At 38.9% G+C, this 22668-nt stretch overlaps 1 protein-coding gene across 1 annotated transcript in view; it reads right to left on the bottom strand.

The window, feature by feature from the left end:
• SLC37A3 (solute carrier family 37 member 3) overlaps positions 1-22668 on the bottom strand; it is a 39935-nt gene that overhangs the window by 5163 nt on the left and 12104 nt on the right. The window contains exons 5-14 of the mRNA XM_063447605.1: positions 21848-21931; positions 21167-21312; positions 10835-10931; positions 8895-8979; positions 7390-7571; positions 6999-7140; positions 5611-5712; positions 4948-4995; positions 1695-1846; positions 625-690 (exon numbers count right to left, since the gene is read on the bottom strand). Of these exons, the coding sequence (XP_063303675.1) occupies positions 625-690; positions 1695-1846; positions 4948-4995; positions 5611-5712; positions 6999-7140; positions 7390-7571; positions 8895-8979; positions 10835-10931; positions 21167-21312; positions 21848-21931 (1104 nt within the window). The remainder of the gene's footprint in view (positions 1-624; positions 691-1694; positions 1847-4947; positions 4996-5610; positions 5713-6998; positions 7141-7389; positions 7572-8894; positions 8980-10834; positions 10932-21166; positions 21313-21847; positions 21932-22668) is intronic.

Genomic DNA, 22668 nt, shown 5'->3' with positions numbered 1-22668 from the left:
TTTTACATCCCAACAATTGGTAATTACGCGTGGCAGACAATTCACTCAATCAGAAAGGCAATAGCTGTAGCATCCATATACGACAAAAGTTCCAATAACACTCAAGCAGTTTTACTCATTTTAGATGCTCAATGGGCCTTTGATCAAGTATCCTGGCCTGACCTTTTTGAAGTCTTAAAATATAGATTTCTTTTGGAATTCTATTTTATAATCTCATGAAAGCCTTATACACCCAACAATTTACAAAAATAAACACCAATGGTCTAGATTCAGATAAACCAGGTATGCCCTTTATCATCTAATGTCTTAAGCCTAGCTTTAGGCCCACTCATTTTCAAATATTTTGTCTACATTATATGAAATGTATCAAACTGCTTCATGACAAATAGATTGAAACCAAAATATTAAAAAATTATGTAAAGTTATTTAATTAAAAAACAGCCGACTAGTCTCACTTTATAGATAACCTATAGTCTGGTATGCTTGGTGGGGAAAAAAAAAATCAGAAGCAACATTCAGTTAGTTCCATAGTGTTTGCTTTACCGTTTTTGCACCATTTTATTAGAGATAAACATATATTCTGCAGCAGCATAAACAATTAAAAGTTTGTGGTACCCAGCTTACCATAAGAATGAAGAAATAAAATACCCACATCCAATCCAGTTCTCTCTGAATCACAGAAACTAGGAACTAGAACAAAAGAGAGGCAAATTTACAATCACCACTAAAGGTTTTCAAAACAAAGCTGAAGCTACAAAATAGACAAAAACAAACAAAATAAAAAATACAAATGAAGCATTATTTATGAAAAATAAGCAAAGCATGGAAGTAGAAGGTTCAGAATTGCTCCCTGATAGTTGTAGTATGAATTTTGTAGAATTTTTTTTAACGTTTTTCCCATTCAGTTAAGGAATAGGTATCAGAACCATCTAAAATTAGGATTGCCTATTGGAGTTTGAAACAATGATTGAGAACTGTACATTTTTCTTGAGTGTTTCCATGGTCTTATATTAGTCATTAAAAGTGGGTTTATTTCAATGTGTAGATGTATTTGAATGGGTAAGTAATGTAGCAGGGGGCTAAGCTATGATGGAGGCTAAATGAGTCTCCAATTCCAGGGGACAGAAGCATCAGATAAAAAAAAGTAGTGGTAGGTACATTCCGAAAATAAAGTGCGGTTAATGGCAAAACCTGGAACCTTATAAAATATTTTTTACAAATATATAGTTTTTTAACTCCATATCTGCTTCATTATTGGTGGGACACATGGCCCTCGCCAAGTATTCCTATGGAATCTTTCTCTCAAATAGGTGCATGGGCAGAGTACCGTAAATGTAAAAAAAATAAAAATGAAAGGAAATTGAATGATTTAAAAACTATACCTTTTGTCCAAGACAGATTTTACTTATACTTTTACAAACAAATAAATATGAAAAACTGTCCACACTGGTGAAAATATTTCACAAATGTTAAAAATTTAGGCTGTACTCCCCTCCCCCCCCTTTAAGGTCTATAATACAATATTAATTACCAAACAATAAATCCATTTGCAATGGATTGAAAATGATGGGGACTATGGATTGGTAATAACTAGAATGTCCCTTCCCTGCATTTTTATGTAGCAAATTGGAGGTTGATTGGTCACAGTGAACCTCATGCAGTCATTAGCAAATTCTCCCCAGCCAGTTTCTCACCTGTCCAACCGCAGCTCCCATGCTCCCTGTCCCGTCAACAATCCCAGTGACTGTAGCAAGAGCTTCGCTGCTGCCCTTTACCATTTCCTGTCGTCCCAGATCAGCAGAAATTGCAGAGCTGATCATATTGGAGGGGCCACCAATGAAAAACCCTGCAGGGAGATAAAATAATTCCTTTTCAACTTTGCTTTGCAAGATCTTCCAGTATACCACTGACAATGTCCAAGTTCTTCTGTAATGCATATGGCTAAAACCCAGATAGTACTGGGCATGAACACATGCACTGCATTCTACATGGGCACATACACAGCACACTGTAACAACATACATTTTTATGATGAAATTTGTCACCACAAGGTACTGATAAAACTGCATGTTGTATAAATGTGTCATACTATGATGACAATAAATATTTATCTAGAACCAGCAGTGTCTGTAGTACTGTACAATATAAACATTTAAAGGGCTAAAGTAAAGAAAAAAATATGTAAAGAAACTTATACTTATTTGTATTTCTATTAAAAATAAAACAATTATGCTACATATTCTATACCTGAAATGAAATAAGTAATGTGTGCAGTTCATATACCTTATGCTTTGTTTGCAGCTACTTACCACTTATTTAGATTTTACATTCATGCACATATTTTAATGTATATAATTTTATACATTTTCTAATTTTAACAATGTGTGAGAGGTACTGATATTACATTATTTAACATAACATACTTCCAAATGCTAGGTCACAGGAGTAGGCAACCATCGGCACTCCAGAAGTTGTGGACTACATCTCCTATGATGCTTTGTCAGTATTATGGGTGTAAGCGCATTATGGGGGATGTAGTCCACAACATCTACAGTGCCAAAGGTTGCCTACCCCTCTACTAGGACATAAGTAAAGAGGGCCATACTCTTGGTATCTTAGAAACTAGCAGATTATGGATTTTGCAAGGCAGGTAGACTGAAAATAATAAATGGTCATATTAATGCACTTCTGTTGTAACCTTTTAAATGGCGAGCAAGCACTATGGAAACACTACGCCCCAAATTTAGTGTTTTAAATCTGCAGTCCAAAATATTTAACACAGGATATATTGAGGTACAAATATTACTCAAAAGATTACCTGTAACACTATCCATATCAGCAACATTAGCTTTAGGATTCTCGGCTGTGCTATTAGGCATGACGACAGCTCTCCATCAGAGGCACAAACTACCATAGTTTCTATGGGGGTTGTTTACAAAAAGGTTGTACATGGTTTCCCATGATGAAAAGGCTGCAAGCTAACCATTGTGGGAGTGCGCACATCCTCACTGAGTTCACAGCAGAGACTCAAATCCAAAATTCACATGAGGAATAACATTTATCTATACCTCTGTTGGTAATTTCACCACTTAATGTACATGAAATGGACCACATTTGTGGATTATCCAGTAGACTTTAATCATTGCACTATATTTTACTGATACACCCCTGGCACTATAATCTGAAGCCACAGGGTGATACATTTCATCAAAGAAAGTCAGGGTGTGAGGTAAACAAAGAGGCATTCCTAAGCAAGGAGAGTTTTTGGCATGACATTTTATTCCTTCCAACACATTCTTCTGAATGCACGTGACAAGCCTCCACCATTCTTCTCATTAGTCACATATTTCCTACACAAAATTTAAAGGGACACTATAGTCACCTGAACCACTACACCTTAATGTAGTGGTTTTGGTGTCTATAGCATGTTCCTGTGGGCTTTTCAATGTGAACACTGCCTTTTCTAAGAAAAAGAAAGTCTTTACATTACTGCCTTGTAACACCTCTAGTGGCAGTCACTCAGAGAAAAAAATAGTTCAGTGCTGCACTTGCGCTCCAGGTATCAACTCTCTGCATATAGATTATAAACGCTTCTCAAAGAGTGATTATCTCAGCAAGGGAGGCGTGACCTCCAAATAGAGGGGGCTGACGACCTAAATATTTACTCCAATTGGAATACATGTTTGCATTAAACAAAGAAAATGTAAAAATTAAAACACAAACAAACCCTGTTCTGCTGCTACAGTCTGAACAATCTCATTCAACCTCAACCTGTGCCTTTTAAAAGAGCACTCCACTACCACCCAATATTTAAAAATATATAACACTGTTTAGTAGATATACCCTCAACGCATACATGCATGAATTTTCATGCATTTATTCATTAGGTGTATATCTTAAAAGAGTGTGGGCGCCCATCTGCAACAGAGGAGCTGGTCTAGGGTCTGTGAGGGAGGGGGAGGATCAGAAATAGGAAGGAATCCATTCTGGCTATTTGACAGTCGGACGGGGGGGGGGGAACTCCCTAGTTATCGGCACTTTTATAAACTGGGGTTAAAGTAGGGTACTCCTCACCATAAAGCACTTCAGCAAGCTGAAGTGCTTTTGGTGCGTGGAGTGGTCCTTTCATTTTAAAACAATTTCAAGTATATATGTAAGTGCATCATTTCATCTCTAGAACTATCCTTTCTTTTGACAATTCTCTTCTAGTTAAAGGGACACTATAGTCACCAGAACAACTACAGCTTATTGAATTTGTTCTGGTGAGTAGAATCATTACTTTCAGGCTTTTTGCTGTAAACACTGTCTTTTCAGAGAAAATGCAGTGTTTACATTACAGCCTATTGATAACTTCAATGTCCACTCCTCACATGGCTGCTAGAGATCCTTCCTGGGCCATGGCTGCCTAAAATGCATCCAAACATTCAGTATCTCCTCCCTCTGCATGCAGACACTGAACTTTCCTCATAGAGATTCATGGATTCAATTCATCTCTATGATGAGATGCTGACTGGCCAGGGCTGTGTTTGAATCATGCTGGCTCTGCCCCTGATCTGCCACTTTGTCAGTCTCAGCCAATCCTATGGGGAAGCACTGTGATTGGATCAGGCTACCACTTCTGATGATGTCAGCAGACTGCTTGTTTTTCTAAGGCAAACAGCATGCAGAGTTACAGCTTAAGGCTTGAATACAGTAAGATTCTGCTATATTTATGAGGCATGAGGGGCCCAGATGGTGGTTTTAACACTATAGGGTCAGGAATATAATGAGAATTCATGTTCAGAGTTCCACTTGTAGAAACAAGTCTATACATCTCATATAATATATATATATATATATATATATATATATATACACACACACACACACACACACACACACACAAATATAAATACACACATACATACATATTATTTTTTTTTTTATATAAATACTGAGCAAACTCACCAGTGATTGCCATCAACACAGCGTTTATAGCTTTGTCATTGGGGGAACCTGAAACGAGAAAGAGGGTGTAAATTTAAGTTCAACTGATTTGTACTCACTGGTCTTTGATCTCTCCACGAAATGCCTTTCTTAGTACTGGTAGAACAGCTGGTACACAGCTGAAATAATATCTTAATATCCCATCTCTTAATAGATATTCCTTCACAAAATTACGTACTGGTGTAAGTTATCAAATAATACAAACTCAAACCCCAGCACTGTGGAGTTGGTCCCCTGGTCTGTTGGTGATCAAAATCGGGGTAAGAAATACAGTAACAATCATTCAGATATGAATGCACTGCATAGGCTAAATCAGGGTTATCCAACCATAATCCTCCACTTATCGCTGGATTACATTTCCCATAGTTTTTTTGCCAGTCATTGAGGGTCAAGTGTTGACCCACAGGGATTAAATGTTGAAACTTATATAGAAGTTTAAATTAACAGATACAAAGCTTCATGGTATAGTATTGTAAAAAGTTGGACTACATTTATATAATACAAGAGGCAACATGGAATCATCAATATTCTAAATAATTGTGATAAATAAGCATCCATGCAAAAAAAAAAAAAAAAAAGTGGCTGGAAAAGGAAAAGAGCAAGTGTCACAACAAAAATACTCACGGCTGTAGCCAAACAGGGCACCCACAGCAAGTACCAGGCTCACTGCTAGCACTGGAGATCTCTTTTGCAGCATGTCTGAGATTAACCCTTGGATTGTCCCACCTGCAGCAAGCAGAAATAAAAAAAATAAAAAAAATATTTTAACTTGCATATGTTCCAAGCAGATATACTGCAATTATCCAAGTATACAGCATTTTAACAGACATTTAAAAAAAAAAAAAAAAAACATATCACAATGTTTAAAAACTCAAGGCACCGACCAACTATGAATTAAAATATACAGGAATGAAAGTATGTAGGTTTTGAGATACACGATTATGTAATTCATTATTTCCCTGGCAACTCAAACAATAAGTAAGCGACGGGGCAGTCCCACAATTCATAGAAAGGAATTTAGTAGTTGGAGAATATCTTGGGACTAAGCCAGAATCATCCCAATGCATTATTGACGAAGGGAAAGTCAGTTAAGTTTACATGTTAATACTATATTTGTTGCAGTTTCATTTGTGGATAGCATGTTCACTTTAAAAATATGGCCTAAAACAGAAACACAGATGCCAAAAAAATGTGCACACTAAATATTAATACGGAGAAAAGCAATATCTTAAAATAAAGAGCACATAACAAATAAAGAATTGGAAAACAAATGGTGATATTCAAATGGAATCAATTCTCCAGCCAGGTTTATGCCCTCTGTAAATGCACTTCAGCATCTTTCAAATCCAGCCCTTTAGAGACAATAGTGGACAGCAGGCAATATGCAGAAACCAATAGCCTAATCTTCGGAATCTCTCTGCATGACAGTCAGGCTTCGTGATGATATCTTACGTACATCATATAAGTAATTGTAATTGTGCTTTGAGCATACTGTAATAAATTTGGCGATTCACTAGCAATACTGGTATTGTCCGAATGTGTGTAGGGTACAGATAAATTCCATTGTTTACCTGTAGCATTGCACTTTACAAGTTAATTACAAGATACAGCTATAATTTACAGAAGATAAAAGTTTGGCTAATCATTTAATGTTCAATTGGATAACAAAAAAGTACAATACTTTCCAGGATACTTTAAAGAATTAGGTTACTGCTCCACTTTATCCATAGAACCTTCTCAAATCCACAACAATAAGGCATACAGACCCATTTAACCAAATGGGGATTATTTACTAAACACCAAGCTTTCAAATGAACATAGAAAGTTTCCTGTGGAGTTCAGCAAAAACTAGAGTTTTAAACAAGACTTTGCAACTCCAATTGTTCACATCAGTAGCCTTAATTGAACCGGGAAGTGATTATAGCTCAGCAAACTTTTTATTGGTGCAGACTTACTGATAAGTCTGAATAACAACACAAACAAATGTAGCATGAACACAGTGTTGTACTTACCTACAATGCCTCCAATATCGTACCATATAGACAGCTGGTCTGCTTCTGCCTCCTTCCACCCAAAATTTGTACTCAAGTAAAAAGGGAGCCAGAAAAAGAAGGAGTAATTTACCAACTTCAGGCATGCGTATGCAAGAGAGTACTGTGGACAGAAATGAGAACAAGAGAGAGTGAGACAAAACCTCTTCCAACTATTTAGATTCCCATAAATAACTTTCCTGTCCTTCTTTTATATTGTCATTCCTATAACCCAGCGTAAGCTTTTGTTCATTCCGTAACATTTCATGCAATGCACTTCTCTGTCACCCTCTGCTGGTCTTTTGTTGAACTCATCTTACAGGAAATCCAGATGCATCTAGCTGGGGATAAGTCGAGCAAAGTGCAAGCTCACCAGTAATACTCCAGGTAAACAGCAAGCCTGCAGGAAACCAATTGCCTTGGGTGGGTCTAGGTTATCCGCTCTCTGAATAGAATAATTAGTGTCATCAACGATTTCATCCTCATCACTGATTAAAGGTCTATTTGCATCTTCTTCTGGGCTACTCCTTTCCTCTTCACCACTTCCTGGGAGACCTTAAAATTGACACACCACTTTAGTGTAAGAAGCTGGAAGCCATACTGCCTGATGCCCTAAAAATGTAGGGTCTATAAAGCATACTCTCAAGAAAGAGACAGGAATGAGACTGCCTTGCTGGAAGTGTAGTAATATATGTAATATACAAATACATGAAAATAATAAAAGAAGAAAAAAAATGATACATGATTTTAAAGATCAAAAATCATAGTATTTGCACAGGTCAAACAGACCCTCCAAAACAAGGAAAAGACTCCACCTGTTGAAAGCTAACCATAATTATGAAGGGATTTCAGTCTTTCAGGAGTTTATGGAATATTGAGACATTTTAGCACCCAGCTGTAGTTTCACTCATCACGGATTAGTGCAATTGCTTAACATACAAAATTTCTCCTTAGATGTCACATATCCAGGGGCAATCTTATAACAGAATCATATAACCATGGTGTTGGAGCCCCACTTGCAAAGAGTTTGCCAAAAACAAACAAGGGATGGAACACATTGACACTTGGCAGCAGAACCACTCAAGTTATAGCAGTGACGTTGCTTAGATTGCCCCTTTATTTACACTCATTGTATCCACTTCAGAAGGAGTGAGCCTTACTGGGGCTAATCTAACAACTATGAGTTTAAAAATGAGTCTCCACGTACCATAACCACTGAGTGTCAAGAGTGCCCCGGCATGGCATCCTCCTAGGATAAGTACTCAAACCGTTTCCAATCAGCTTGTCAACTTACCTCGATGCGACGGCAGAAGCTGCTACTTCATACAAGGAGCTGCCGTTTGCTTCACTGAGCTAAACAATGCAGTGCCACTGCCATATGGCATCAACTATAGACTAGACTGAAGACTAGCTCAGTGCAGAGAGTTTCCAGCTACACAGGAGGAGGTGGGCTGTGGGTCCTAGGTAAGTTGTCAAAGCGTTTGCAAACAGTTTGACTACTTACTCCTAGAGGGCACTCCTGGCACCTTAACCCCTACAGCACACCATGGTTGTTATAGAACTTGGAGTATTCATTTAATACATTTGTCCATTACTTAAATGAGCTCTCTGATCAGTTACAGCTGCAGCAAAAAGCTGTTAGAGAAGGGTGAAAATGAGAACTGAAGCTAGAATAGGATTAAATTCACTAGTAATTTCCTGTACAATGGACTATTTAGGAATCTGGTCAGAGATGCAGTCATAGCAAGTGATATCTGTTTAAAGCACATTTAACATTACAATACATACAATACCTACCAAATAGACTGGAATCAATGAAAGAGTATTTTACCAGGAAAATAAAAACATTCAAATTATTTCCTGCACCATTCCACTTACCTAACTCTTTAGGAGAGGTCACCAGGCCAAAGAAGATGATCAACCCTCCAGCAAACTGAACAGAGGCAGTCACAAGAAAAGCATACTACAATTGCAAAACAGGAGAAACATTTCACCCAATGTAACAGAAAAGGCTTCCACTTACATATTTGAATACATTATGTTCTTAATAATTAAAAATACATAGATCTATATAACCATAGAGATTCATAAAACCTCTCAGCCAATCTTGGTACTGCTACTAGTTTCATTCTAAACATTGTGCATACACCATAAACCCCTACACGGTGGGAACCATATAGCTATACATGATAGTGTCACATATAACTTAGATGGATCAGAAACATTGCTTATTCATAGTAAGCGACAGTTAGTGGGCATGTGCATTACAAATTACTATTATTAGGAAAACAATTAAAGAAACCTTCATCATAAATAAAACACATTGTGTTGATGTCTTGTGTATTCCCTAATCTTTTCAGGATGTAAAATTTGTTATGTGCTTTTACAAACAGTACTTGCTAATCAAATCTAATCAAATCACCTGAGATTCTCAAACAACTTTTTGCTATCCAAAGGTTCTCTAAGATTTAACACAATGAATTTACAGGCCTGGAAGGTTGCTGCGGTTATACTCTATTTTTTATTTTGTCTTCTTTTAGAACAACAGTTGAAATAGCATGTAAAAAGGCTGAACTTGAAGGACAGTTTTTTTTGGCCTATATTACCATGTACATATGTAAATGTTCAGATATGTCAATCAGCACATCAAATCCTCAAGACTGATACAACGTTTTGGATCAGATAAGCACAAATAAGTTACATGTGTGTATATTACCGTATATAACAAATACATAACTGTGAACCATCATTACAGGGGAATAGTGAAATTACGGGGTTCTGGATATGTCATAATAAACAATAAGACCAAAGGTCAAGTGGTTTATCAAGGTTTCCAGAACTCTCAAATGACATTTTCCTGCAATAAATGTCCCGTTATCAAGTTATACCCACTTAGCCTTTAAGTATATTTTATATTATATGAAATTTTTAAGTTAAGGTTAGTGTAAGTGTTAAAGAGTGTACTAGATAATGTATGTCGTTTTGGTGCTAAGGGGTGGGCATTACTGTAAGTACAGCATAGAAATAGCAGCTATGTCAGATGCGGTCATAAAAATGGCAATAGGCACCTCTAGGAAGTGTAGCTCAAACTAATTTCTTACAGAGAATAATTACAATCCGCACAGTATAGGAATCTAAAACAGGAAATAACATCCATATCATAATTAAAATGACACTATAGTCACCAGAACAAATACAGCTAATTGTATTTGTTCTGGTGAGTATAGTCATTCCCTTCAGGTTGTTTTGCAGTAAACACTGTCTTTTCAGAGAAAAGGCAGTGTTTACATTACAGCCTAGGGATTGGGGCTAAGGGATGGTCATTAGAGATGCATGGATTCTATGCATCTCTATGGGGATATGCTGATTGGCTAGTGCTGGCTCTGCCCCTTATCTATCTCCTTGACAAGCTCAGCCAATTCAATGCTTTCCTATGTGAACACCACTTCACTTCACAGTCACTGTTTTACTTGTCCTTCTGGATGATCTTTCTCTGAATCCTTTCCATGTAAGCACACAGAGGCCTTGCTGTGTGTTTTTCTAACAGTGTATCGTTAACTCCTTAAGGATCAACAATGCAATAATTCCATAGTAATAAAAATCCAATATAAAAATGGAATGTCCCACTAATTTGTCAATGGCAGAGTTGCATACATCTGCAAATGTTAAATGAGAATTCCACAGAAGCAAGAGTGTGGCAAGATCATAGACCATTAATAAGTTAATGGAGACATTATTTTGAGAAGCTGAGAAGGGCTCAATTAGTCTCCGTGCCAAACAATAAAATTCAAACCTGGTTCTGTTCATTAAACACATACCTCGTACCCATATTTCAGTACAGAAGACGCAAGGAAGGCACCTAAAATGTTCCCCACAGAAGCGCAGGCACTCCACAGGCCAAAAATAAATCCTCGACTACAAATGGGATACAAAAGATATAAGTCAGGATCTGGCTCCATTTATCAGACCAAAGCTATGATTCCTAGTTGGGCAATTACAAAAAAAAAAAAAAAAAAACCTTTATTTTTGGATAAAAATATTTAATGTTACAGTTCAATACTTTAATATTTTTTCACTTCCCCCCCCCCAAAAAAATGTGCAAAATACTGTCATTAAACACACTCTATTGACAACATACATATTTTGCATTTAGAATAATAGTGCTTCATGGCAATACTGAAAACGCAGTCCTAATTTAGAGAATGCGTAAGGCTCCAAATACTTTAATATGTCTCCATATACTAGTAACAGAAACAGTTAACACTGAGCATTCATTGTTCACTGGAACACAGAGTCCTAAAAACACTCAATTTGTGTATGTCTACTGGCACCTCAAAAAAAAAAAAAAATATATATATATATATATATATATATGTTTTAAGGCCGTAAGGCCTGTATTTGTGGGAGGAGTTAAGCGTTCCATATAAACGCTACTCCCCCCCCTTCCTACCTGCCGTACGCACGCTGTTCACTGGTCCCTCTCGATGACCTCGCACTTCCGGTTTACGGCCGCACGTCCCGCCAGGTCAGAGCTTCCCCCTCCGTTTGGGGAAACTCAGCCGAAGCACTTCAGCGCTGAATGAAAGTCCAGTCGAACATCCGGGTCTCTCCTCCACTGCCCGTTCTGCGCATTCGAACCGACAAAACATACGAATGTCAGGTAATCGGCAAAATAGCCTCGTTCAGGCTATTTTGCCGTTGTAATACTCATTCATATCGTTCGGTTTCCCCTGCTTGTTCACACGTGCAAACACTCGAATGGACTAACAGGCGAACGCTGTTACAATGTTAGTCATTTGCAGACTGGTTTCAGTGCTGTTTTCCGAGGTGTAGTAACGAGCATATGTGATTGTTTTTTTTTTGTCCTAGTACATTTCTTTCAGTTAACTCCTACTTCTGCCTGCTTTCATGAAGCGTTAATTGCTTTTTCCTGGTATTCACATGTCTGCTATGTGCGGAGGTTCAGCCCTCATTTATAATGCTTTAAAAGAGCAAACTGTTTGAACTGGTGGTACAACTTACACTAACATGGCTCTCCCTCTGTCCCTCTCCCCTCTCTAGTTAGTCAGGCAGTCCCTTCTGACAAACAGGACAACAGCAGAGAGGTAGCAGAGCCACTGTGCATTCGCACTGCATGCTCTGCTGATAATACTTCTCTTTTGACCAAATGTAATACAAGCTGGGAGCGAGTAAGCTGGCTAGCTGCACGATTCACATTAGCTTGGAAACGTGTACCAATTATAAATAATTTTGTATCAGCTTCTTCCAAGGGATGGGCAGGCTCTGCAACTGCACTCCCCATCATGCACAGCCATGAAATGCAAATTGCAGTAATTGGTGTGTTAGAGCAAGGGGAGCACAAACTACATCCGTATCTGGAACACTACAATTCTCATGATGCTAAGGCAGCCAAATAATGGGGTAGCCTATCTTTATATCACCCCTGTTTGTGATTCTTCCATTCCCTGCCCTTCTGTCTTAAACAGAGTGTAACTGCTATGCATGAAACAATGTTTCCCATGGCACCCTAGTATATGTCATGCAATTCAATCATGTCGGAATAAATTAGATTGAAAGAATGTTCCTATGACAATGTTGCAATTTTTTAGAAAAGACTTGCCTCCGATTCTCTATAAGAGCATGCCTTTGTACAAAATGAACAAATTATTTGGCTTGATCATAGCAATCAGAAACCTCGTAACATCTATATATTTGTTAATTTTGCTTACATCTTGTTATAAAAAAATAAAAAAAATAAAAAGGAAGTGACCAGATTGTATAAATGTGTTTATTGTTATAGTTTGTATAAACCGCCGTCTGGGGGGTCGGGGTCCTACACCCCCCCCCCCCCCCTCACCCTTTCACGGACACATTAATTTCCGGTCCTAACGTTAATCTTGCTATGGTTATTTATATTAGTACACTTGGGTTAAGACTCATGTTGTTATGGAGGCTATGCTTTTCTACTGAGAGGGTATAGGTAGGGATGCCAGTTATTTCATTATATCATGCACAACATATTGGCTACGTAAATTTTCACTCCTACTTTCCATCATGTTTTTCATATATCAGCGCAATATTTCTAAATTGGAGATTTTGGGCATACTTTCCATTATGTTTTAATGTATCAGTGCAAAGTCCTAGTTTATTCGGCTGGTATCTCCACCTAGTGGTTTGATGGTATTTGCTGTTTTATTCTGTATAATGTGTAGCTTCTCTGCCGTCCTGTTTTCAGGTTGTTAATGATGTTTCTACTATGGATGCATTCCACGTGATACCACTAAATGCCTGACGCTATGCATGTACTATTTTATTGGGTCAAGTTAATCTAACTAACTAAACACTGTGTATATGTTGGATTGTTTTATCTCCCAGATTACGCTAACACTTATGCAACTCCTGTTATACATGCATCGAATTACCTCAGGTTCAGGCGTAACCGCCATTTGACATTCCCCGCTGATTTCCTCTTAATGTTGCATACTGTCATTTGTTACCATTAGACAATCACTAGGTCGCTATTATCGCCTATTTCTATCAGGTACAATTTTGTTTCGTCCACACTTCAAACAACCGCCTCGACAAGGCCACATTGTTACACGATGAGGTATCAAACCGACAATCACTGTTACTATTTGTTTCATTTTGTCATCTGCTAGCAGTAGACAATTACTGGTTCACTGTTGCCGCCTGTTTCTATCTGGTATAAATGTGTTTTCGTTCACATTTCCTACAATTGTTACACAATTGGCCTTTGTTAAAGGATTATCACCTGTTTCTATCAGGTTTAGTTTCATTGTGTTTCCTAACAACTGCCTCTACCAGGCCACGTTGTTACATGTTTGGGGTACGGGGGCTTGATTCCTGCCTTGCCTCGTCAGGCCACGGCTCCACTCCACAACTCTTCATTCGTACTCACTACCCGTAACAATCGTTTTGTTACTCACTACCTTGCTAATTTCACCCTCCTCTCTCCGTCAGCTGCTACGACGTTTTCTTGGCACAACGCCTTCATTTCATCTCCTTTCAGGTTTATATAGTAACCATCATGAGAATCTTCAGCACCCTCGGGGTCTATCGATACTGCACTATCGGCTATATCTCCATAGTACTTCACTATACTGCACATTATTTTCCTTCCCTCGACTTCAATTCCTTCTTCTTTCTTCCTCCTTTCTCTCCCTTCGTTTCCTCTGTCTCTATCTGGGAATAACCGGGTATCTATCATTTACTACAACTTGGGTTTCCAAGCACGTTACGTTACCCCCTTATCAAGCCCCCGTCTAGGGTCAGAGAACTGGCTATCTAGGGTTAGGAGCTGGCCTTAGCTGTACACCGTAGCTGGTCCCGCGAGGCCAACTCCCCAATCTCAACACAGAGATTTCGCCCCTCGGCCCAAATCATAGTTAGTGCCTCGCATTCACCCACCTATCGGGTTTATAGTTAGGGCCTCACCTGACACGGCTACACGTTTTGGATCTTTACTGTCACCGAGAGGCCACCACCCCGCCACCACGCTAGTGGCTCGAGCCCCACGCCCAAATCATAGGTAGAGCCTCTCACCAGCCGCTTGGCTACTAGCAGGGCCTCACTTGTCACGGGGTAGTGAGCTTTTCGCTTCGGCACTAGTTAGCCAGCCAGTTCTATTTTACTTAACCATATTGTTGTTGTTTGAGTTCATTGTTGTTGTCATGTTCTTTTTCAGGATGTCCTACATACGCAACGTCAGACGAGGGATTGCAGCATTTTCGTGTCTATCAGGGCCGGCTATCCATGAGTCGCTCAGTCTCGTACCTCACCCGACTCACATCTCTCAGGCATAATCTGCATTTTGGCATCCCCTTCCGGTCACTCGGCTGTTGGGGCTCGACACAAGTTATCATCTAGGACATTATTCGTTTGCTCTAAGATACATATAACAGAATCGTGACATTCTTCCAAGAAGCGGTGGAGCAGGACTTCCACAGGCATACTGATCACCCTGTAGTCTTTTCTACATTTTTGCCACCTTTTATTCAAACCTTCATACGTACACGATCGCACTATTCCGAACTGACATACACGTTTCTGACAAGCCTTTCAAACCATACCCCATTTTTTACACAAGATATCAAAGATAGTTGGTTATCGCTTCACAGTAACGTACGTACACAGATGGGTATACCGGGCGGTGTCAGACTCCCTAAACAGCATTCGCGCCACACAACCAGGTCGTAAATCTATGTGCCTGCAACCATACGGGAACCCTACAACTCCACGATCACAACTAATCAGACAGGTAAGTCATGTCTCCCCAAGGAAATTTAAGAAGGTACAAACACTACACCGCGTCACGTCAACGTTCGAACCAGACAATCGAGACACTTAACCACTAATCACTCCCTATCTACTTCTAAATACGATTCTACGTTCACATTCCGTCATTAGGGTAAGTAGGACCACTAGCTGCTATTTTCACATCCATTCTATAAGAACGACATCCAGTAGCAGTACGCCGGAACAACATTAGAGGCACTAGGAATCGGCTATATATTATACAGGAACATTCCCAACACAGGAGTAGCAAGACATGGATTTTATATAGTGCTATAAGTGTGTTTTTCTGGCATTTCCTTTTGCCCTCTTTTTCAGGCCTACCCTCTACGTCGGTTCCGGCACACCACACCGACTTAATTCCAATCACAAGGTACTTCACTATACGATATTAACCGACCACAAGTTTTAAGGCCGTAAGGCCTGTATTTGTGGGAGGAGTTAAGCGTTCCATATAAACGCTACTCCCCCCCCTTCCTACCTGCCGTACGCACGCTGTTCACCCCACCCACCTCTCCCTCTTATACAATTCATTCAGGGGGGCCCTCTTTTTCAGGCCTACCCTCTACGTCGGTTCCGGCACACCACACCGACTTAATTCCAATCACAAGGTACTTCACTATACGATATTAACCGACCACAAATATATATATATATATAAATTAGAACAGGGATAGAGGAGTGCAAATATAGAAACAGTATACTTATTCACCCTTGGTCATCATCATACTTTATACATCACTTCCGGTATCGGAAGAGTTTGTCTGACGTCAGACGCAAAAGTGGGCGGAGAGAAAAAATGCTGCCGAGCGGAAGCAGGAAGTGAAGGACCGGAACGAAAATCGGGCGCCAAATTTGAAGATTGGACTGGTATATATACAAGGAAGTGTAACTAACGGATTATGCACTTTGAGAAAGACTTTAAAGAGTCGAAACGCGTCAGTGCTGCTATCTTTGCTTTTTTTACTTTTATGCACTTTACATCCCTGTTCTCATCTTATTTTGTATAATATTAAATTTTCCAAATATCCCCACTTTCCTGGAGTTATTTTTATCTGCTGTTTTTCCTGGTACCAGTGGAGTGATCCGGAGGAGTGGTGGAGTGGAGACAATAAGAAAGGGATTTTCTCCAAGAACCAAAATAGTCAGAGCCTACTATACGTGGCTCTGCAAAGTGTGAGTGGAAAATTACACCCTTTCCTTTGATATTATTTGGTCAAACAGTATTATGTTATGTTTTCACTCTTTTATGAAGGTGAAATTCAGATGATGACCAAGGGTGAATAAGTATACCGTTTCTATATTTGCACTCCTCCATCTCTGTTCTAATTTGTATCTGTATTAGTGTTTTTAAGTGGTTTTTAAACACTGGGGAGTTGCACCTGTACTTCTGATACCACCCTTACACCTTGTGTGATTTGCACTTTTTTGTGTAAAATTTGTTTTGTACACACACACACACACACATACATATACATATATATATATATATATATATATATATATATATATATATATATATATATATATATATATATATATACACACACACACACACACACACACACACACACATATACACATATATACACACACACACACACACATATACACATATATACACACACACACACACACACACATATACACACACACACACATATACACATATACACACACACACACACATATACACATATACACACACACACACACATATACACATATACACACACACACACACACACACATATACACATATACACACACACACATATATACACATATACACACACACACACACACACACATATATATATATATAGTTCTCAGAGTAAATCTAAAGTGTGTTGTTGTGTGAAAGGGTCTATGGGTGATCCTAAAAATAAAAGTTCTAAACAGATTATTGGAAATGGGTGCAGTATCAAGGAAAATTAAACTACATTTATTCACTGTTTTTCATTTAAAGGTTCACTCCAGGGGAAATCCAGCCTAATAATAATTTCATCTCAATTAAGTTGTTATGGGGGCTAGAGTCACTGTGTGCTGTCTTACCTACCATATTAAAATAATTTTGAGCAATGTAACACTGAGAATGTCCACCTGGTGCTCAACAACATACAATATATGAAGATTTGCCTTGTTGGACGGTAATAGGCTAAGGAGTTTGCGCATATGCTCTTAGTTTACCACTGGCCATCTATTGCAAGTAACAGTACAATAGGACAACCAGAGGAACTCTGAGGAAGGCAGTGCTGACAGGTGCCTTAAGACCAACTTTGCAGATAAAAATGGTTTAACTCCATAGGGTAAGGGCAGACACTCCAGCCCCATAACAACGTCATAGAAACGGAGATGCTATTGGGTGGGAGTGTTCCTTTAAGGAAAAAAAATAAGAGGAGTTACCTTTTCCAATACATTAAATATTATGATTTCTCACACAGTTGCTGTGAATGATCAATCGGCATTCCCTATGTTGAAATTACCTGCAGTCGAAGCAAACAATCAAAATATATTCACCAACGTGCACATTTGATCTATATTGACAAAATGTGGTTAAAAATAAAATTATGGGGGGGGGGCGGAGCCAACTGAGGAACGGAGCGGACGCATCTCTCTGAGCTCCAAGCCCTAATCTACTGAAACCGAGCAAAACCTGACATTTTAAGCCAAAAGAACGACCCTACACTTCATAAAAAAAGCTAGGGCGGACAATGGGCAGAACAAAAACCGAAAAAAGCCCTGTGCCGACAAGTGCCCAATCAGCAAAGATATCGGGGAACTATTGAGGGGCTCACAGCAGGCCGCATGGGCCAAGATGGCGCTGAGGGCCAAGCTATCGCGTTCCTTTCGATGAGGCCTCCATAGACCTCGGGGAGGGAGCCCCCTATGGCCCGCCTCAGAAGAGAGCAATCAAGCCACCACACACCGGAGACCCAGTGACAGCGGATCTGCTAAAATCCATGTTTGAAGATCTGCGCAAGGACCTGGCTCCAGACATGGTCTACTACAAGAACGCCATAGAAAGCGCAATAACTAAGGTCACACAACTTGAAGCCACCTCCAGCAGCCACGACACCCGAATCACAAAGGTGGAGCAATCGCTGGCAGACCTACAAAACAGTCAACCAGCCACAGAAAACCGTTTAAATTCACAAGAAGACCAAAGACGACGATACAATTTAAAGGTCAGAGGAATACCGGAGACCGTAGGCCTCAACGACTTAACCCACTTCATCAGACGCCTGTTTGAAGCCATGTTACCGCCCAAACAGGCCAAAGCCATAAAGCTAGATGTGATGTTCCGTCTCCCCAAGCCTGGACAGGCACTGCAGTCTGCACCAGCGGATCTCATCCTCCGCTTTCAAAACCTCCGGGACAAGTCCGCTTTCACAGCCGCAATAAGAGGGAAGACCCCCCTAACCTTCAAGGGAGCCACGCTCCTAGTCTTTCCAGACCTGACGAAAAGCACTCTCTTCGGGTGGAAATCGATACAGCCACCGCTCCAGCAATTACACTCCAGGAACATACCTTACCGATGGGCCACCCCACAAGCATTACTTTTCACACATGAAGGGACTACCTACAAGGCACAGAGCCTTCAAGAACTGGAAACACACTTGCAAACGTTTAGCCTCATAGACCCCTAGAATGGGACAAGTGGGACTCTGCTCCACATAAACCCTGCAAACATAGCATACTTTTTCCCCGAGAGCGGCCCGGAGCGCGTTGCCGACCTGAGTGCCAGTAAGACCACTCCAGAGCCAACCTGTCCGCATAGAGGAATACATATCCCACCACCGTGCAGGACTGATTATTATTTTCCCCGTTATTGTTTTTTTTTTCTGAAATCTTTTCCTTATTTCTCCTCTTTCCTGTCTCTTTTTTGTTAATTATATCACTATCACTGTTTAGCAGTGACAGCCTCCTTGTCACTACCAATTAGCCATCCAACATCCACGGCCAAAATAGAGTACCAGTCCGCTCATAACCCTCAGATCCAGTTTATAATTATAACCCACTAGTGAATACCTACCAGGTACCTCCACTTATTTTTGAAATGGTCCGCAAACCTTTACTTCAGAACTTGGTAGGGAGCAAATCCCTTAACAGACAGGGGACTCCTAAGTAATCCATCTCCACCCGATACTCCTAGTTCCCACAGGGGAACCACCAAAATGCCCTACGGGGAAATATATCACAGCTGTCGGTATGTTACATCGGCCCCAATGGAACCACACTTCACTCTACTGACCCAGTGATTTACCCCATAGCTGTTAATAAAAACAGCCCTGGGAGACAGAGTCTAGGACCCACTGTCTGACTACATACGGAATTGAACATACGATAACCAATTCTAGATCTATTTTTCTTTTTTACTTAAACAATAGCGGTGTCCTCCCCAAAGTACTAACCCACCTCTGGTAACCAATGTCACCGCTCATGTTGATGTTCATGTTTATGCTCAGCTGCCTTTCCATGTTTCTTTGTTAAAAAAATAAATAAACATTCCTCACATGCCATGTTCCTGTTCCCAAATGTATAATGGTTATGGGCTCGTACATGCTGTTGTGGCAGTGCAAGCCAATTTGTGATCTTTTGCACAACAAAAATAAAGAATTTTTAAAAATAAAAATAGTAAAAAATAAAAATTAAAATTATAACTGTTTTGCATTTTTTATATTTACAATATGCAAACCTGGAAGACATTTGGTTACTTCAACTGAATGAGCACATCCAATTCATTACTATCCAGTGCTATAAAAATCGGTAATTCTGATATGAAATAGGATTTCTATATTTATCAAATAAAGAATTTCAATTAGATTCACTTGAAATCAGGTAGTAAGAAAATCTGCAAAATAAATTCACCTGCTTTTTGTAGACAAACCTACAGAATTTTGTTACTTCTGCCCACTGGAAGAACAAGCACACAGCTGACAAGGACGTAAAATATAATATTGATTTATACATAATATTTACATTATAATATATTCATATAATGTGATTAAAATCATTAAACACAATTAATTTTATAGAATGTTGTGCTTTTTATCACCTGAACGATTATATTTTCATTATTGGGTATAATGTACCCCTGTATGGAGTTATCCCATTCTCCCTAGAAGTTAGTTAACCAAATGGTGCTGAATATGACATTACTGTAATGTATTCTATGTTTCTATTAGAATTGGCCACTATGTGCTGGCAAATTTGGTTCTACAGAATTATAGAGAAAAAAAATCACCATATTTGCAGACAGATAATGCCCAATTCCGTTCATTCAGAGCATTTGCTTCCACATTTTTATCATTTGGTCCCAGCATCCAAAAAACGCAGAGATCTGGACTACATTCAAGGAAAGTTGGAGGCTGCTTTGCAAAATCCAGGTACAGATATATCCTGTGAAATATGTAGTGTAAAGACCCCATCAAAGTTCTGGATTATTTGGGGTAATCTGGAACATTCAGACTTTAGTGAATAATCCGGATTGCATTGGTATCTATGTGTATACCATAATAGTTCTGATTGCTCTTGAAATCTTGACCTCTAAAGCTACACACTTGGCTATTAAAAAGCAGCCTTTATGCTACTTGTGTCATTGTTTTGAAACACAAAGACAACCCCAATAAACAGGCAACTAAAGAATCAAATACATAATGGGACCAGGTAAATAAGTGTTTTATTTCATCTTATTTTATGGTGGTTTAACCTCATGGACATAAGTTTTTCCCCAACTTACATTGCAATTACTAGGCAACTGGTATAGTTTACACACACTTTTGTTTCTCAACTTGTTCCAGTTTCTAAATCCTTTTACAAAGAAAATAACTTACCCCGTTTTCCCAAACCAGTTCCCCATGACTGCTACAACACAGGGCCAGCCTGTGGACTGCAGAAGTCCATTCAGTATCCACACCAGGCAGTAAAAGGTTTTATTGTAAAAATGCAGCCATTCGGTAAGTGTGCCAAAAACAAACATCTGAAAAACAAGCAACGCTACAACTCAAATATAACCTTGGGATTGGGAGAAAGGCATGAAATAAGCTGCAATATGTCGAAGGAATTAATTAATGCTTCAAATCACTATTCTACATATGTAGAACAGTCAAAGAGTACACCATACATCCAGTGTAACATAATACAATAAATCATTTAGAATAGTTCAATGCATATTCACACAGTGTACAGATCAAATTGCAAGCAGCAATTAACACAGACACAACAGTGAATACTGCATCTTGATGATTTTCATGTGTGTACTTTTAGGATCACATTCAAATAAGCATAATAAATATGCCTGATACTGGATATGGTTTAAAAATATGTTAAAATGAGGACTATAATTGTAGGTACCACAAATCGCAATTTACCCTTTTAATAATTAACTCAGTGCTAATGGGGAAAATGACTGGTTGGCATTGGGTTACACTCAAAGTTTTACTTGTGGACGAAAGGTGAAAAGATGAAGGATACACTGAAATTACTATTCATTTATTTTTAAATTCCATACTCACTGTCACTGCAGAAGAGCACATTCCAAATGTCAACACCAAGCGCATGTTTAGTCGATCGCCAATAATGCCACTGACAAACAGTCCCTGTGACCAAAAGAAATAACTAATTTATACTTGTTTTTTTCCCTGGAGACTCCTGTGGTGGTTATGCCCCATTCTGAGATTCTTGAAACAGGTAGTGAACCTAAGCCCCATGATCATAAAAAAACAATTTGATAAGCCTACTCACTTACTCTGTTTTAAAACTCATTTACTGTGTCCCCCACTGTAATGCATTCATTCTCTGAAAATTTATACTGTGAAACTCAAGCACTGTGTTTTCTACTGTATTGTACTCAATGGATGAAAATGCATTCTGTGACACAATTTAATGCTTTATATTTCAATTGCAAAATAAAAACTTAAATAAAAAAAAGAAAAAAAAAAAAAAAAAACTATTTGATATAGACCCCTGGGGCTTGTTTCCTCTCTAAACCTACAAAGGTCTTCCCGCACTATGAACAAAGATTACTCAAAATAATATAAATAAATACTTTATTTAGCTGCTCGACAAGCCCTAGCCCAGAAGTGGATGAGTCCTGAGCTACCTCTACTTTCACTGGTAAAATCAAAGAGAATTACCTCATGGATAAATTAACATCACAGGTTCGAAATTCCACTAAAACCTTCCAAAAAGGTATGGGACATGTTGAAACTATATTGGGTGAAGTGGTAATGTAATATTACACACCAATTCGCAAGGTTTATTTTAATGTTCTCTTTCAAAACAAAAATGACTCTTCTTATGCTATAATATCATGCATAAGCACTCCATCCCTATT

This window comes from Pelobates fuscus, chromosome 3 (genome assembly GCF_036172605.1).
Source record: "Pelobates fuscus isolate aPelFus1 chromosome 3, aPelFus1.pri, whole genome shotgun sequence".
NCBI lineage: Eukaryota > Metazoa > Chordata > Amphibia > Anura > Pelobatidae > Pelobates > Pelobates fuscus.
Note: the sequence above shows the minus strand (reverse complement) of the source record. Positions and strands in the feature narration are given on the sequence as shown.